The sequence below is a fragment of the Lissotriton helveticus genome, chromosome 9 (genome assembly GCF_964261635.1).
Source record: "Lissotriton helveticus chromosome 9, aLisHel1.1, whole genome shotgun sequence".
Lineage (NCBI taxonomy): Eukaryota > Metazoa > Chordata > Amphibia > Caudata > Salamandridae > Lissotriton > Lissotriton helveticus.
Genome location: NC_136070.1, coordinates 834501725 through 834521260, shown reverse-complemented (window position 1 = coordinate 834521260; position 19536 = coordinate 834501725). Strand labels below are relative to the sequence as shown.

Sequence of the window (19536 nt, the reverse complement as noted above, 5' to 3'; positions counted from 1 at the left end):
TACATCCATGTCCTTTGTCCAGTTTCGCGTCTGCAACCGGTTTGAACTGGACTATGCACAGGGGCACCAAGTGTGCCCCCAGGGCAGACTGTCAGGCACTCTCAGAGTGCATCCACCCAGCCCCAATACACTGAATCCTGTCTGGGAGGTGGTCACACCTCCCTGTGACAGGAAACCTATTGTCAAGCCTTCCCCTGCTCGAGCTCAGCAGCAGGAGGGCAGACGCGTGTCTGTGGCTGGCAGCATCCATTTTGTGATGCCAAGGTCGAGAAAGCTGGTACCAGGTAGCCCGGTGACCCACAGTAGTGAATCTACAAGGGAGGAATCATACCACCCACACCAGGTACTGGTGTGGAGGTATGATTCCAAGGTGTTTGACACCAACCACAACATGTTTCTAAGCAGCCGTTTTAAAGTTAGTATTTACTGCGAGGTTATAATGCACTTAAATATATATGGTTGGCTGCATCATAAACAACCCCGGAAAATAGGTTCCAAAGGCTGCAGAGGGGCTCTGCTCATGCGGGAGCACCCCCTCACATAAAACCCCGCACCTTGCCTTCAGGATTGATAATAGGGGTGACTGACAGGTTTATTTGTGCAGTGATTTAGAATAGATATAGTGAACTTATATCGAAGTAAGGGGTGCCTGCACCACCTTACACAGGCTGCAGAAGCAGACCTGTCAGTTTGAATGGTCTCACAGGGGTGGCATAATACATGCTGCAGCCCCTGGGAGGCCTCTGGGGTACCTATGCCATGTGTACATGGTGTACCATATATTAGGGACTGATAAGGGTACCCCAGTATCCAATCTGGAGTGCACCTAAAGTACATGCAATCAATTTAGAGGAGAAAGCAGCTTGACTAGGGTCTTGGATAGCAGGATCCCAGTCAGTCTAAGTCGAAAACTGACACATCAGCAAAAAGTGGGGGTAATTATAAAAAGCAGATCCTACTCTTCTACATAACACCCCCCCCCCCCCCAAACGTAGGGTCTATGTTCCACTGTATAGTCCCATCCCATGTAGGGAAATGGACCACCTCAAAAGTTTGGGGTTTTTACCCTTCATCTGTTTTAGCCACATGAGGGGCTTATGGTTGGTCTGAACAGTGATGTGAGTGCCAAACAAGTATGGCCTCAGCTTCTTCAGATCCCAAACCACAGCAAAGGCTTCCCTCTCAATAGCTGACTAACGTTTCTCTCTGGGGGTCAACCTTCTGCTGATAAAAGCTACTGGCTGATCCTGATCCTCTTCATTTAGTTGTGATAACACAGCCCCTACCCCCAACTCAGATACATCAGTTTGAACAATGAATTGTTTGGAATAGTCGGGACTAAGCAGAATGGGAGCAGTGCACATGGCCCGCTTCAGGTTATCAAATGCCTTTTGACAGCTAACTGCCCACTGAACTTTCTTAGGCATTCTTTTGTAAGTTAAGTCATTCAAAGGGGTCACTATGGATCCATATCATTTGACAAACCTCCTATAGTACCCAGTCAGGACCAAGAAAGCTTGAACCAGAGTCTGGATGGTTGGAGCAACCCAGTCCATGATGGTCTGGATTTTGCTCTGCAATGGTTGAACTTGACCTCCACCCACAAGGTGGCCTAGGTATACAACCTGACTCTGCCCTATCTGGCACTTGGTGGCCTTGATAGTGAGGCCTGCATTCTGCAGGGCATCCAAAACATTTCTCAGGTGGACCAGGTGATCCTCCCAAGTGGAGCTAAAGACAGCAATATCATCTAGATAAGCTGCACTATAGGCTTCTAGACCTGTAGGGACTTTGTTCATCAATCTTTGAAAAGTGGCAGGTGCATTCTTCAAGTCAAAGGGCATCACCACAAATTGGTAGTGCCCACTAGGGGTAGGGAATGCCGTGTTTGGGTTTGCATCCTCAGCTAATCTGATGTGCCTGTAGCCAGCTGTCAGGTCAAATGTGCTCAGAAACTTGGCTGAGGCCAAAGTATCTATAAGCTCATCTGCCCTGGATATTGGATGGGCATCAGTCCTAGTGGCTGCATTGAGACCCCTGTAGTCAACACAGAACCTCATCTCTCTCTCACCATTCTGGGTGTGAGGTTTTGGTATCAAGACTACTGGGCTAGCCCAAGGGCTATCTGAGGGCTCAATTACTCCCAAATCCAACATTTTCTGGACTTCAGTCCTGATGCAGTCACTGACATGGTCAGGTTGCCTGTAAATCTTTATTTTTAACAGGCAGACTGTCACCTGTGTCCACTTCATGAGTGCACCAGGTAGTCTGACTTGGAGTCAGTGAGAACATATGTCTGAACTGATTCAGGACCTGCCTACAACCAGTTTGCTGCTGGCCAGTGAGGCTGCCTGCCAAGGCTACACCATCAACTGAACCATCATCAGGGTTCAGTGAGAGCAGGTCAGGGAGGGGATCACTCTTCCTCCTGTCCCTCATCAGTAGCCATGAGCCAGCCCATGTCTGCCCTGTCAACATATGGTGTGAGCCTTTTCACATGGAGCACCCTATGGGGGCTCCTGGGAGTTCTAAGGTCCACCAGGTACGTAACTTCTCCCTTCTGCTCAATGATTGTATGAGGGCCACACGACTTGTCTTGGAGGGCTGCTGGGGCCACAGGCTCCAACACCCATACTTTCTGTCCTGGCTGATAAACAGTCAACACAACCTTTTGGTCATGCATGGGACCTGACTTGCCTCAACGGTTTTGGATACCTTCTTCATGTATTCAGCCATCCTGGAGTGGAGACCAAGAACATAGTCCACAATATCATGTTTAGGGGGTTTGAGAGGTAACTCCCATCCCTCCTTCACTAGACAAAGGACCCCTAACTGGATGTCCAAACATAAGTTCAAAAGGGCTGTAACCAACCTCCTTTTGAGGAACCTCTCTGTAGGCAAAGACAAAGCAGGGCTAAAGTATGTCCCATCTACGCCTGAGCTTTTCAGGGAGACCTTTAATCATGGCCTTTACGGTTTTGTTGAATCTCTCAACTAACACACTGCATTGTGGGTGATAAGGGGTGGTAAATTTGTAGTTTACTCCGCACTCCTTCCACATAGCAGTCAAGTAACCAGACAAAGTTTGAACCTCTGTCTGATACTACCTCTTTAGGAAAACCCACTCTGGAAAATATTCACAGGAGGGTTCTAGCCACAACAGGATCTGTGGTTGTCCTAAGAGGGATTGCCTCTGGATACCTAGTGACATGGTCCACCACCACTAGTATGAATCTGTGCCCAGATGCAGTTTGAGAATCCATGGAACCAACAATGTCAATCCCAACCCTCTCAAATGGAACCCCACCACAGGTAGTGGTATCAGGGGGGCCTTTGTAGTACCACCTGCCTTACCACTGGCTTGATAGGTGATACAGGAGCGACAAAACTTCTTTGTGTCCTCTGACATATGTAGCAAATGAAAGTGAGGAACAAGTCTGTCCCAAGTCTTGTTTTGCCCAAGTGTCCTGCTAATGGGATATAATGAAGCCCCTAAACGTCAGAGGTATAACCAACCTCCTGGTAGCACCAGGCTTGGGGTCTCTAGTCTCCGAGTGTAAGAGTCCATCATCCCAGTAGATCCTATGGCACCCAGTGGCACTCTCAGCAGCAGCTTGCTGTCTGAGGGTTCAAGAGAGGGGCAGCTCAGCTGCTCCTGGCTCAGATCTGCCCTGGAAGGTCCCCCTGTCCTCAGGAACTCAATCTGATCAGGTTCAAGTTCCTCTAAAACAGTCCCTTCTTCAGGACTAAGATCATCTCCCTCAGAGACTGATCTGTATTCTGAGGCAGGGGGGAAAGACACAGCCTTACCGCTCCTTCTCTTGGAAGGCACCTGGTCCATTATTCCAGGATCCAGGGCTTGTTCAGTTGAAGGCATTTTTGCCTGTGACCTAGTCATAGCAAACACATCTGCGGGATGCCCAGCATTTCTGCAGGTGTCCTGAGTTCCACTTCAGCCAAGGCTGAAGTTTCCAAATCACTGCCCATTAAGCATTCAGTAGGGAGGTCTGCACTTACCACAAACTTCTTAGGGCCAGTTACCCCTCCCCAGGTGAAATTCACAACTGCAAGGAATGGTGTGTCCTGACATTGCTTGCATTTGGTCACTTGGTACATCTAACCAAGTATGATTTGTTCAGGGGCCACAAGTTCTTTTGTCACCATTGTGACACTTGCACCCGTGTCCCTGAATGCCATGGCCTCCTTACCATTGATAAAAGGCTGCTGTCTGTATTTGCCTAGATTACTGGAACTGACAAATAAGGAGGCAATATCCATGCCTCCTTCACAGACTAACACAGCCTGAGTGGAATTCAGAATAGGCCAGAATCCATCTCAGATCCCAGGGTTAACCCTACTACGCCCTTATTCTGTGTATCACCACTTTGGACTGAACTAGAGGGAACAGTTGCCTTAGGGACAGTGGTGGCTGGAGTAGATTCCTTGGATTTGGTACAGTCATTTGTCCAATATGTCTTCTGTTTAGAGATGCGACACCAAGGTTTCCTTTACCCTTGTTTGATTGTGACTCCCCACCAGATGAAGACTTGTGGAGCCTTTGTGAAGACTTCTGGTCTTTATCTTTCTTCCCACCCTTAGCTGTGGTTTTAGAATCTTGCTTCTTAAGAGTCGCCACCTTGGTTCTGAGCTTTCTGCTTTACCCTGGTTCTGACCCATTTGTCTGCCTTTTCCCAATTCTTGGGGAGAGGTCAGATCAGATTCCACCAGGTACTGATGCAACAACTGGTTTTGACAATTATTAAGGATCTGCTCCCTCATAATTAAATTGTACAATCCTTCAAAATCACACACTTTACCGCTAAGTTACCAGCCTTCCAGAGCCTTGGTAGCACAATCTACAAAGTCAATCCAGTCCTGGGACTGTGCCTTCTGGGTGGCTCTGAACTTAATCCTGTACTGTTCAGTGATTAAGCCAAACCCATCTATGAGACTACTTTTCAGGACTCCGTAATCATCTGCATCCTCTTCTCTTAGAGTGAGGAGCTTGTTTCTACCTTTGTCAGCAAAGGAGAGCCACAAGATAGCTTCCCACTGCCCTTGAGGTGCCCTCTGTACTTTACAGGCCCTCTCTAGTGCAGTTATTCATTTGTGGATGTCATCCCCACTCTGGTAGGGAGGGACAACCTTGTTCAGGTTCCTATGATCATGTGTATACTCTCTAGGTCTAGGGACACTGTTGCTGCCACCATGGGGCTCTAGCCCCATCCTTCTGGAAGCTCTCTGGAGCTCTATGGATTACCTGTTTAAGGCCAATTGTTCACTCTTGATCCTGAGCTTAGCTCTTTCATAGTCAAGAAACTGGCACTCTTATAAGAGGATTCTCTTTTATGAGAAACAGAGGTCCCTACAGACGTACCTGAATGATTAGATTCCCGGGAGGGAGATCTTGATCTTCTAGGTAAACTTTGAACCCTTCCTGGGGGAGTAAAGAGAGGGCCACTGGGGCCTTCTCCTCCACCTAAAGGCAAAGTTGGATTGTCCAGGTTAGAATCATCTTGATCACCCTGGCCAGTGGCTGAGTCCAGATGAAAGAAGAGTTCACTTCCTGCTCTGTCCTCATCCACTGCCCCAGCCCCTCTACCTACCTCATCAGACCCTGGAGTCTTTCTGAGATCACCTAGCACTAAGATTTCTATTAGGCTTTGAGTGCTGCGTCCTCTCCCTGTCCTCAGCTTCCTGGATGCACACGTTTCTCAATTCTTGGAATGAGATCTTTTCATACCTATTTGGCAGACACCCACTGGCTTCTCCTCTAGAGGACATACTAGTGTTATGTGGTGTAGGCACCAACCTAACCTAGTGGGAACTAAACTCTCCTGAGTTGGAGAAAGGGTGTGCTAGACCCTTGACTACCCAACTCCAAGTTCAGTAGAACTTACTTATTTTATTCTTGATTATATGTACCTAAATACCTTTAGTGGTTTTCAGTTAATTACTCAATGAGATTATCTGGTAAAACAGTAGCAAGCTGGAATCCTAACCGCTGCACACCAATGTGAGAAGTTGGCCTGTTATATGCTGTCCACTAATTAAAGTGGGCACCTTGCACCAGTCCAAACAACCCTTATTGATGATTAGGTCAAAGAAAACCTTTAAAGAACGCTATCCTAGTGGTCGAGTGTGGAGAGCAGCCTTCAGGCTAAGTCTCAAAGGAACGTAAAGCAGCTTGTTTTACCATATTAGAACCTCCTGAATAACCATATGAAAGGAGAACCATACAAGAGATATACAAAATACACGTATTTATTGCTAAACACGCTCTACTAACCTCTATACGAGATTAGAGTACAAGGCACACAATTGTTAATCAATAGAACGACAGTAAAAAGCACAATACACAGCGAGCTCCAGGGGGAGACGGAACCATCTACTAAAAAAGTGGTATAACAACAACAACTTCACTAGACAGTGCCTAGAGCACGTAAAATCGCTGGGACCCCAAGGAACCACCCAAAGTAATGACCCAGGAGACCCACGGAGGATGGGTGCAGTGTGAGAACAGAAGCAAGCTCCTTACAACTCTATGAGAAAGTCATGGTTGGAAAATTACAGTTTAAGAACACTTCGGAGAGGACTTCAAGCAAACCCTTTGGAACATAGAGGGTTCTAAGGCCAGCACCCTAGTGAGTACCAAAGTACCCGTGTTAACCTATCCCAGGAGAGCCGGGTGCATAGGGGTCAAGTAGTGTCTGAAACCTTTGTCATTTCAATGGCGTGACTCAAAGAAGTGCTGCTGCCGGGAAGATGGAAACCACGAAGGATGTCGAGTGCTGAGGGGTCAGTGTCTGGATTGAACACCAACAAGCCTTGCCAAATGCAACCCACGCAGGCAGAGCAAACCAGTCACGGTGAGGACTAGCAAGGTCCTGGAGACTCTCCAAGCTATGGGGAGTCAGGGCACATCTAGAGCAACCAGGGAAGCCCAAGAGAACCCCCAAGAGAAATCAAAGTTACCTTCACAGGGAACCACAGGCCATCGGACCAGGGATCCCAAAGGGACCTCGAGCTGAATCACGAAATACCAGCCCATGGAACACTTGTGGAGTGTAGGCCGGAAATCTTCGGTGCACTTACTGCTCGGGTCAGGACTACACATAGCCCAAAACACAGGCTCAGGGATCGCCAAAAAGCATATGCTGCTGCAAAAGTACACAGTGCACAGGGGTTCGGGTTGCACGGTCCCCACAAGGGATACTGTTCTCAGAATTGCTGAGGGGGCAGATCAACCTCAGGGATGCTCAAACCCACCTCCTGTGTTGCAGAAATCTTCGGAGTCCTCAGGAGCTCGGGAGATGCAAACCCGTCAGATGTGTTAAAGGTGCCTGCCTTGCAGGGGAGTAACTCATTTACTCCACGGGAGATTCTTCAGTCATCCAGCGTAGTGTAGATCGTCGATGTACTTAGTTTCTGCTTGCAGAGTTTAGTCCAGGTAACATCTAAAGTACTGTAGTCAGGGTTCCTATTTTATACCCAAGGAAGGGGTTGGACAAACTCTGGGGACCCACCTGTGGAAGGGTCAGGACAGAGAGGTGGTTACACCCATGTCCTTTGTTCAGTTTCGCACTAGAGCAGGAGCAAATGGCTCCTGCAACCGGTTTGAACTGGACTATGCACAGGGACACCAAATGTGCCCCCTGTGAAGGCACTCTCAGAGGGCACCCACCCAGCCCAAATACACTGAATCCTGTCTGGGAGGTGGTCACACCTCCCTGTGACAGGAAACCTATTGTCAAGCCTTTCCCTGCTCGAGCTCAGCTCAGCAGCAGGAGGGCAGACGCATGTCTGTGGCTGGCAGCATCCATTTTGTGATGCCCAGGTCGAGAAAGCTGGTACCGGGTATCCTAGTGATCCACAGTAGTAGATCTACAAGGGAGGGATCATACAACTGGTGTGGAGGTATGATTCCAAGGTGTTTGACTCCAAACACAACATGTTTCTAAGCAGCTTTTTTAAAGTTTGTATTTACCGTGAGGTAATAATGCACTTAAATATATATATGGTTGGCAGCATCACAAACAACCCCGGAAAATAGGTTCCGAAGGCTGCAGAGGCGCTCAGCTCATGCAGGAGCAGCCTCTCACATAAAACCCTGCACTCTGCCTTCAGGATTGATAAGACCTGCCAAAGGGGTTACTGATAGGTTTATATGTGCAGTGAGTTAGAATAGATATAGTGAACCTATATTGAAGTAAGGGGTGCATGCACCACCTCACACAGGCTGCAGTAGCAGACCTGTGGTGTCAGTTTGAATGGTCTCTCAGGGGTGGCATAATACATGCTGCAGCCCCTGGGAGGCCGCTGGGGGACCTATGCCCTGGGTACATGGTGTGCCATATACTAGGGATTGATAAGGGTACCCCAGTATCCAATCTGGAGTGTACCTAAAGTACATGCAATCAATTTAAAGGAGAAAGCAGTTTGACTGGGGTCCTGGTTAGCAGGATCCCAGTCAGTCCAAGTCAAAAAACCGTGATACATCAGCAAAAAGTGTGGGTAACTAGAAGCAGCAGATCCTAGTGTCCTACACTAGCCAGACTCCACAAAATAAGGAGGCAGGACCCGGGGTGACCACTAAGGAGGGGACAGTGGCCCCCGGGGTGGGGGCACGAGCGGGCAGGGGAGGGCTTGGTCCAGAACGGGAAGCCAGCCAGAATCTACGCCCTTCCCCGAGTGACCCCCCCCTACAACCACAAAACTGTTAGGGCTGGCCCATCTCATCCCACTAAAATAGGGAGGACGAAGGAGTTCATAGACATTTTCTCACTGCTGGAAGTGTGCCAGGCAGGCTTAGACTTAGCGGCGCAAGACAAAAAGGACAATGACCGGTGGGACCGCCACAAGCCCAGAGTAGAAAGATCAATAGAGAATTGGCTGAAAGCTTTCAGAACACTCCCCCTCTCCCCTACACTCTTCAATCTGTTTATGGAACCACTCACTGAGCTTCTCAACTCCTCAAACATCCAATATCACATGTACGCCGACGACACAGCTCTACATTAAGGTAGACTCTCTTGAAGACATCAAGTCCCTTAAGTCAACGCTCCAAAAAACACAGATCTGGCTGGCAAACAAGCATTTAAAACTTAACACACCAAAAACTGAATTCCTCCTTATCGCTCCCCCCAAACAAACAGACACGATCCGCCAGTTGATGCAGCACCTAACTGCGCTCGATGGTCAACCTCGCATTATTGATTCTGAGAAATCCGTAGGAATAACTCTGGATAACAATCTAAACATACAGAAACACATCAGTGCTGCAACTAAAGCAGACAATTTTCAGATGAACGCACTGAGAAGACTGAAACCATTCATACCCGCGAATGACTTTAAACAGGTAGTCCAATCCCTAGTAATTCCCAGAGTGGATTATGGAAGTGTCGCTCTCTGCGGCCTTCCCAGATCAACAACTGCTCCGCTAAGAGCCTCAATCAATACAGCCGCTAGACTCATCACAGGCTCCAGAAGAAACTGCCACATTTCCCCCGACCTCCGTGCCCTAAACTGGTTACCTTTTGAGGCCAGAATCCATTTGAAAATCGCATGCATGACTCATAAGGCATTGCACCAAAAAACACTGAGCTACCTTGCCGAGAAACTAGTACTATCGGGTGGTAGCAGAACCACTAGGAGCTCTGATAATCTTCTACTAAAACCGCACGTTTCTCCAAGACAAAAACTTACAATAGTACCATCTCAGGAATGGCCCCCAGGATTTGGAACGCCTTGCCCCCAGAAACAAGATTGAAGCCGTCCGCTGCTTTCTTCAAAAAAGAAGTGAAAGCGATCTTCTTATCTAGATTCACCTGAACTTTCTTATATATTGTTGCTGATATGTGCTAGTCGCTAACTTTCACCATGAATGTATTCGCTTAATTCATCGTATTCTTATGTGTTTGTCAATCACCTGTATGTGCCTTGTAAAGCACTCCGATACCCGCAAGGGTCTTGTTCACGCTAGACAAAACTGTCAATATGAATCAAAATAAATAGCATGTGTTTTCATTGAGAAGTTCCCCCAAAGCGCAGCATCACTAATTTTATAGGAGCAGAAAGTGCATGAGGCACAGCAGCAGTATCGGGGAGATGCATGGCTGAGATACGATGAAGGTTTCTGAGAGAAGATACAGGTGTGACCGATAATGGGATGGGATTGCCAGGACATGGAAGGGTTCACGACGCACATGGTGGCAGCCAGGGAAGGTGTCAGCAGCAAAGAGAGCAATTTTCATCCCTACTGGAGCAAAGGCGAAGAGGAAGGGTGGAGACAAGGGTCCAAAGGGAAAAACCAAGGCAATAACAAACCAGAGAAAATTTGCTGGAAGTTTGAAAAAGAGGATTGTAAATGGGGGGCGTCAAGCAGGTTTCAGCATGCGTGCAGGGAATGCGGGTGGAATCACCCCGCAATCCGATGTAAGTAGGCCCCATTGGCAGGGGCCTACAGAGGAGAATCAGTTGCAAGGGAATGAGGTATAGCAGAACCCCCCCCCCCAGATGAGGGCAGCAGGGGCGGGTGGACCTAGGGTGAAGGTAGGAGCTCCCTCCGATCGTGAAACCGTAGGTAGTGTGGTGGAAGGAACACAAGAAAGGTAGAAAGAAAAAGAGAGAATTACGAAAAGGTAGAGGGAAGGCTCACACATTGACTTTGGGATGCCTCATGGCAGGGGCCCTGAGGGAGCCAAGGGCGACCTACCGGCATGGAAAGAGTAGATGTGATGCTTCCGCAAGACCCTTGGGATGCCTCACGGCTGGGGTACAGAGGGATCAAAATGGAAGGACTCAGCCTCATGATAGATAGAGTAGATGTTCAGCAAGGTCCTTGGGATGCCACATGGCAGGGACCCCAGGGAGGGCCCACATAAGGGCAGGGCAAGCGAGACAGCACTTGCAGCCTGGGCAGGACCCAAATCAGTAGCAAGTTGAAGCCTTGACCCGGAATACAGAGGCCAAGACAAGTGGCCCCTCCCGTCCCCGGACCTTGAGGAGGCTGGGTCCACGCAGCAACAAAAATAATTTCAAAGACAAGGAAGTATATTCAATGCAGATTAAGAGAGCAATAGCATGACAATGATTTTGCAAATGTATAAACGTGTTATGTTGAATAAACTGCAACCTTTTATTAGGCACCTAAGCCCGCCGTCAGTGGTTTTATTTGATGGGCATGAGGGACACGGTTGTTTGAAGCAAGGGGGGGGGAGGGAACATTAATTCGCCTGCTGGAAGGGGTTGTAACCCGGGCTGTGGGAGGTAAATCCTGTCATTAGGGGCCCAGGGCAAACGCCAGCCGGGGGCGGGAAGCTCCTCCCCCACACATTTAAAACAGCCCGCTCGAAAGGGGGCGACCAAGACTGGTCAAGCGCGAACCCCCCCCCAATCAGGAGGCCGAACAGACAAGGCGAGGGGGGATAAGTAGGGGGCAAGAGGCCCTAGCGGCCACAACCCCCCCCCCCAATCGCAGATAGAAGAAGGAATCCCACCCACCCACACCAGAAGGAACGGGCGTCGCAGCCGCAAGGGTAGAGGTGAGGCAGAAGGAACACAAGAAATGTAGAAACAAAGAGAGAATTACTAAAAGGTAGAGGGAAGGCTTACACTGTGACGTTGAGATGCCTCACGGCAGGGGCACTGAGGGAGCCATGGGCGGCCTACAGCCATGTAAAGAGTAGATGTGATGCTCCCACAGGACCTTTGGGATGCCTCATGGCTAGGGTACTGAGGGATTAAAATGGAAGGACTCAGCCTCATGATAGATAGGGTAGATGCTCAAGCAAGGTCCTTGGGATGCCAAACGGCAGAGACCCCGGGGAGCAGGGAGGGCCCATAAAAGGGCAGGGTAAGCGGGACGGCACTTGCAGGCAGGGTCCACGCAACAAAAATAATAGCAGGGACAAGGAAGTATATTCAATGCAGATTAAGAGAGCAATAGGATAACAATGATTTTGCAAGTGTATAAACGTGTTATGTTGAATAAACTGCGACTTTTTTTGGTAACAAAGCACTCTGTCAGTAGTTTGATTTGAGGGGCATGAGGGACGCGGTTGTGTTAAGCAAGGGGGGGGGGCAACTCGCCTCGTGGAAGGGGTTGAGGAGTGGAAATAATTTGGCATGTTACAGATTATCAGGAAAAGTAAGCAGCTGACCTGGGAGAATTAAACTGAGAATAGAGTAAACTTGTGTGAGTGGAGGCTTAGTTGAAAAGGTAAATTAAGCTTTATCAGTTGGAAAGTTAAAATAAGATTTATCAGCAGAGATATGAACAACCAAACTCTTTACATTTAAGTGTTGCTGGGCATTAAATGGCTGGTACGTTAATAGTGAGGGATTACAGAAAGCGCGCAAGAGCAGTTCACTGAGGCAGCATTCTCTCCCACATTCTCTAGACTAAGAATTAAAACATACAGATAGTAGTATCTGACGCAATAAAATATTGGCGGAGAGGGATCTACTGTGGTGGGACTAAGGCTGTCACATGAGCGGTACCCTCCATTGACTATTGCATGAGCTTAGCAGGGGCAGACTTGCACTGCAATTCCTTTAAAAAAACGTTGGTTTGGGTGACAACTCAACGTAATGGTTGGAATTAAGTTTCCATATTGAAGTGCTTATTTAAGGGGAGTATACGAAGTTTCATCTGTCTACAGTGATCCACTTACACCAGTTTTTTCCCTCTCTTTCACTAGAACAGACCTATGGACTTTACCATCCACTGTTCCTCACCTCACACTTCCCTTCATTACCTTCAATTGAACTTTTCAACTATTCCAGTTATCAAACTCACGCAAGCTCGCCATCTATTTCAGAGAACCTTCAGCGATGAGCCCTAGCCAGCTGTCCTTTACACCTGGCAGGGCATGCCAAGCGACAGGTCTTACTGCAAAGCAGTGGGTTGTTCAGTCACATATAATTTTATCACCTATTTCTTAAAATCTTGTGCTAGCTTTGAAACCTGCTGGAAAACAAAGATGCCAGGCAAAAATGGATTTCCGCTTCTGACAATGTTTCCCAAGGTACTATGTCTTACACTGTGTGCAACCCTTTTCAAGTATATCCTGAACTTTGGTATTGCTCTGGCTGAGCTTATAATTAAAAGGAAGGATTACATCAAGACCAATCTACAGGCCATATTATCATCAATATGCCACAAAAGTTGTCGCACTTTAAAATAGTGCATCACGGGCCATGCATACATACGTTTGCACGATGCTCGTTTGTGAAAATCCTCGCTAAAGTGCATTTTTTGTTTTCCGCCGAACAGAGCCCTGTATTTTCTCACATTGCTAGCCTCCAAACCTCAAAAGACTGTGCATATGAATACACACCCTACACAAGATATTTCTAATGCAGGCAATGGTTAATTAAACTAAGATTTTAATTAATCATTTGAAAATAATGGTGCTAGATGACAAGTTTATAGTAACACGAGAACGAAGGTCGCACCTGCAATCTGTCCTAAAAATAAACATTTAACTAATGCACCAAAGAGGAGTCATTTAAGGTGCATGGAGGTTTACATATGAGGGGAGCCTCCTTATAGCTATATGGAACTTTTAGGAATTGTGCGCATCTGACACAATTCAAACAGAGAAGTCGCAAGCTGGACAGTTATGTTATGCATCAAATCTCGTTCACGCTCTCCTCTCCAAATATATAAGACTCCGATACATGCATCCCTCCTTTCCAGCACTTTCCGCCCCCAGGTCACCTATCTTTGGTTACTTTAGTTAGTAATCAGCCCCACGCAAACAGCGCTCTGACGCCTTCGGGTTAAATCCGCGATATATAAAAATGCATAAACAAATAAATAAATAATAAATTGAAGGAAGTTTCCGTGCTCCCTACACACTACCCTCACCGGTCTCATGGGCCTTCCTCAGCAGCCACGCATCAGCCTTGTCCAACTCGGATACAGGTGGCGCACCACCTCCTCCAGCTCCCCGAGGGCTCGCCGAAGAGCTGTGCAGCCTCCTCCGGCCGCTTCGTTTAAAACCCAGCCGCAGTAAACTCCCAGCCCGCAGTAAAGCCGGTCTCCACCAGCCAGAGCCCGCCATCTTTGTGCGGAAGCGGAAAGCTGCACTGCAAGCACCATGACAACACGCCTCTAAACCGGAGCCCACAGAGGGCCATGCGACTGCCAGTCACTATGTACCATGTGATCACCTGGGCTCTACTTGTCATGAAAAGAGAAGAAAGATAACCACAAACCGAGCACTGCAGTAATGCTTGCCATGTGTGGAAGCGGCGAGAAAGCTTGGTTTACGATATTTCTCTTATCGTTATGGAAAATGCCGGGTAGCTTTTTGTGTATTTTTTTAGAGGATATATAAGCAATGCAGATTTAATTGTCTAGCTGCAACGTAGCTGTCACTTTTTTTAGGTTCATGCGTAGGGTCGCATCCTTTCCCAGAAAAGAATTTCCGTCATCTGTTCACGTTTTACCATTCTGCAAAAGCCCAGACATGATTATTTTAGAATTTGATGTAAAAACGTACGTATTCATTTTAATAGGATTTACCCTTCTTTGTTTACTTTAATTATCAGTCACTAGTCATGCATCAGGCCAGCTTTATTTTATTTTTATTTTTTGCAATTTTATGTAGCGTGGACCAGAGGCGTAGCTCGAGCCACATTTCGGGTGGGGGGGGCTACTAAAAATTTCGTGGGGGGTGGGGGCTAATTCTTCCAGCAATAGGCAGAGTGGAGATGCAGGGGCTCTAAGAAGAGGTGAAAAAGAACAAAACCTGTTTAACAAGTAAATTGGTCTTTTAAAGACCTGTGAAGAACTCGGGTGCGGCTGCAGTAAGACGGACACCAGAACAGCCAGCCAGCCAACCTACAGGAGCTCAAAAACTGTCTATGTGTGTGCCCGGGAAGCAGTCTCACCCGGACTGACACACACGGTGGGTGTGGGGGGTTGGCGCGTTGTTCTTGGGGGTATGAAGCCCTTTGAGCCCAATGGACGTTGCGCACCTGGCGTGGACAAGGCCCGAAGGCATCAGAGAGCTTTACAGCAGTAGCATGATACAAGGGTACGGTAAGTTACAGTTACTACATTCAGACATATTGTCTTGGTAGCTGCAACCAGGACAAATGCAGCTGGTGGACAAGGGATGTACACAGTTCAAGCATTGATTAAGATGGTGGGGACACACAGTGAAGGTGGTTGTAGTATTGGGGTGGCAAACAAACGAAGCAGGAAACAAATGTTGTGTTTACCTTTCTTATGTATGCTATGTATTACATATGTGTGTTAAATGCTCTGTGTCCAGTTCCTTGCCCATGTCAGTGATTTTATTCTAGATTGCTGACAGGGGGCTGTGTAGTATCTTTGTAAGAAGAAGGACTCCAGAAGTAATTGATTTCTAAAGGATTTATTCTCCAGCAATAAAGCACGTCTGGTTAGATCCGTAGTTAGCAGGAAACTGACCAACAGTCAAACATGGAATAAGAACATTCAATGACAGCATGGAAAGAATGTGGAACATGACATAAGGGAATACACTAGTCTTAAAGGGATACAGTCCTACAAACTATAATTAATTAATAAACTACAACCAACATACTACATATCTTCCCCCTTTTGTTGTTGTTGTTTTTTTTTTTTTTTGTTTTTTTTTTTAAAACCAACAACGGGGAGGAAAAAAAAACAATAAATTATTTATACACAACAAATTCTTTGTACTTCGAAGGTCTTTTGACAGACCTACCAAAAGAAGATTTCTGAACAGAGGACGACTCTTGATCTTGGTTAGTATGAGTTGAATTATCACAAACACCTGAAGAAGAAGCTTCATTATCACAAACATTTGAGGAAGGAGTGTCATTATCACAAACATCTGAAGGTGAAACTTCATCATGAAAACAATCACTGTTAACATTAGAGTCGATGGAATTCTGAGCAGAATCTGAGATATCAGATTGAGTGTAATCAAAACACCAAAAGTGCCCATGAGATTTCTTTGTACAACCCAAGGGAACTAGTTCATGTTCATGTTGGTGTTGAGCCAACGCTAAACGACTTAAATGCCACTTTTCACCGTTCTCCAATGTGACAGAATTTTCATGAATTTTCACAACTTTCTTGGGTGAACTAAACTTGCTTTGACCTTTAGGAACCTTTCTAGCACTTTTAATACAGACAAAATCTCCTATTTGTAACTTGACAGGTTTTGAACCATGTTTACTGTCATGATATAATTTGTTTTTAGTTTGAGAAGAAGACAATTTAGAATTGATTGCATCAGTATCGTAGAATACCATATCATTCCTTTTCATCCAACCTGGGTTAGTTTTTGAAAAAGGAACTCGGCAGCGCATCAAAGAAAAAGGACTCTTCCCAGAGGAAGGGTGTGGGGTAACTCTATATGCCCATAACATTTTCTTACATTCATTCTCCCAAACAAGTTTGGATTTGAAACACAATTGAATAGTATTTTTTATGACCCTATTGAGTCTTTCTACAACACCATTGCAGGAAGGGTGGTATAATGGTGTCAGCTTATGCTTAATCCCTTTTGAAGTAAAAAACGACTGCATTTCCATGGACTTAAATTGAGGCCCATTGTCAGTTAAGACAGATGAAGGACAACCTTCTTGGATAAATACACATTCTAAAAATTCAATAACACTAGTGGAGTTAGCTTTCACAACCACTTTCAATTCGAACCATTTAGAAAACAAATCAACAATGACAATGACGAATTTGACACTGTCATCAAACCAATTGACTGGTCCCATGATGTCCATGGCCAATTCTTCCCAAGGAAGGTTAGGAGCTGTAACAATACCCAAAGGTGGATTGAAGGTTCTTTTGGACTTGTCAGAAACTTCACAATTTATGCAAGTTCTAACAAGTTTCTCAATATCGTTGTCCATCCCTGGCCACCAATACTGGTCTCTCACTCTGGATTTCGTACGAGAGATGCCAGGATGGCCTTCATGTGACAACTGCATAATGTGAGGTCTAACAGACATGGGTGGAATTATTTTATCACTTCTAAGTAGAAATATGTCAGAAATGGAAAGTTCATCACGAACCTCCCAAAAACCTCTTAAAGAATCATTAAGGTTTTTTTTTTTTTACAAAAATCTTTCCAACCCATTACCACTTTAGATTTAACATTCGTCAGAACTATATCATCAGAATCAGCCTTTAGCCAATGGTCCTTAGAAAAACTGTCAAAAATGTTGCAAATAGAAACAACATTCGCAACCGAAAAGTCATTCCATGAATTGCGGTCAGCCACAAAAATTGTTAGAGAAAATCTGCTCAAAAAGTCAGCAATGATATTTTTTGTACCAGGGACATAGTTTATAACAAATTGAAAATCTTGTAAGCGCATGGAAAGTCTTGAAATTCTAGCAGTGGCCTTATACAAACCTTGTGTAGTCAATAACTTCGTAAGGGGCTTATGATCAGTTCTGACACAAAATGATTTTCCCCAAATGAACTTTCTGAAATGTTCTAACCCCCATACAACTGCGAGGGTCTCCCTTTCTATCACCGAGTATTTTTCTTCAGTGGGTGTAAGGGATCTTGAGGCAAAAGCTATGACAACCTCTTGGTTAAACTCGGAAAGCTGAGTTAACACTGCCCCTAAGCCTTTAGAACTAGCATCAGTAGTAACGAATGTAGTGGCAGTGGGGTCAAAGCCTTGCAGGTTGGGAGCACAGCAAACAGCCTTTTTTATGATTTCAAAGGCTTGTTGACAATCATGTGACCAAACAAAAGGAATTTTATTCTTCAAAAGGACACGCATAGGAAAAGTTTTATCACTAAAATTGGAAACAAATTTGGCGTAAAACTCCGCTAAACCCAGAAATGACCTTAGGTCATCCTTGGATTTAGGAGCAGGAGCATCTAAAATAGCTCTTACCAGTTTAGTCTTAGGTCTTATTCCTTGAGAACTAATCTCATGGCCAAGATACACTACACTGTCCTCTGAAAAAGTACACTTAGAGATTTCAGCAGTAAGACATTTTTCATCAAGAGTTTGCATAACTTTTCTCAATCTAGAATCATGCTGTGGAGCATCCTTCCCAAGAACAAGGATGTCATCTTGGAAGAAAATGACACCAGTCATATCTCCAAATAATTGTGACATAAGGCGCTGAAAAACTGCAGCCGCAGAGGCCAAACCGAATGGCATGCGACGAAAACGGAAGCAGCCAAAAGGAGTACAAAATGCAGTAAGGTCACGACTGGAATGATGTAATGTGATTTGGTGGTACGCTGATGATAAATCAAGCGTAGAGAAAAATTTGGCACCACGAGTTAAAGACAACATTTCATCAATCCTGGGTAAGGGATACTGATCCACAATTATATTATTATTCAAGTTTCTCAAATCAACACATAAGCGGATTTTTCCATTGGGCCGTCTGGCAACCACTAATGGAGAAATCCACTCTGAAGATTCGATTGGTTCTATGATGCCACTCTCTTGTAATTTTAATAAATCATTTTTTACCTCATCCCTGACAATAAGTGGTATGTTCCGTACCTTATGAATCATAGGTACAGCATTACTTTTTAGTCTTATGCGGTGAGAAAAGCCTTCGAATTTTCCAATCTTACCTGAAAATACATTCGGAAACTCTTTAAGAACCCAATTCTTGGTATCTTCACTTACACCAGTAACTAGAACCTGTTCGATACTGTTGGGATCAAGAACAATGTGTAAAGATCTTTGGTCTCTCCAGCCTAAAACAGAAGGACCATCTATAGCAATGTATAACTTACAAAATGCTGTACGATGTTTAAATTCAAAAATCAAAGAACGGAAACCCAACATTTCTATAGTGTTACCAGTAAAGCTTTCAGTAAGAATATCACTGGGCTCCAGATGAGGGCCCAACTCACTCACTAATTCTTTCTCCCAAACCTTTTTGTTGACAATAGTGTAGGGAGAACCAGAATCGGCAGCTACTTGTACAGGAATACCCCCAAATTTTACAATGCATAAGGGTTTGCTTCTCTCATCCTCCCCAACAACTAAAACAATATTACATTGTGCTTTGGTAGCCTGATTGGGAGAAGACACGCTAATGTCAGAATCGTAATCAGAAGATGTATCAGTGATACAAGCTACTTTGGTATGTTGGACGGACTTTCTGTTGCATACTTTGGCATAATGACCAACAATACCACAATTGGAACATTTTGCTGATCTAGCAGGACAATTATCAGAACTTGCATTATGATTTTTATCACCACAACGGTAACATGCAAAAGAAAATGAACTACTCTGATTATGTTTGTTCTTATTAAAAGTTTTCTTGCTAGATGAAGAAGAATTCTTGTTAGTTTGGAACTTCCTGCTTGAACTTTTTTTTGCAAAGATATTTTTCTTCTTGTTATCGGAAATATTGTTCACAGTAGGAGTGGAAGAAGATTCTGATTGATTAGATAGTGCTTTAGAACTCCTATCTGATAATTCAGCTTTTTTAAGTAAAGTAATGACATCCTTGAGACTAGATTCCCCTTCAATCCAAAGTCTGTCTTGAATAGTCTTGTTC

At 45.5% G+C, this 19536-nt stretch overlaps 1 protein-coding gene across 1 annotated transcript in view; it reads right to left on the bottom strand.

The window, feature by feature from the left end:
- The window catches only part of TMEM160 (transmembrane protein 160), a 53485-nt gene extending 39305 nt beyond the window's left edge, over positions 1 to 14180 (bottom strand). Inside the window, exon 1 of the mRNA XM_078661003.1 lies at positions 13874 to 14180. Within this exon, the coding sequence (XP_078517129.1) occupies positions 13874 to 14069 (196 nt within the window). The 5' untranslated portion in view covers positions 14070 to 14180. The remainder of the gene's footprint in view (positions 1 to 13873) is intronic.
- Positions 14181 to 19536: the final 5356 nt, after the last annotated feature.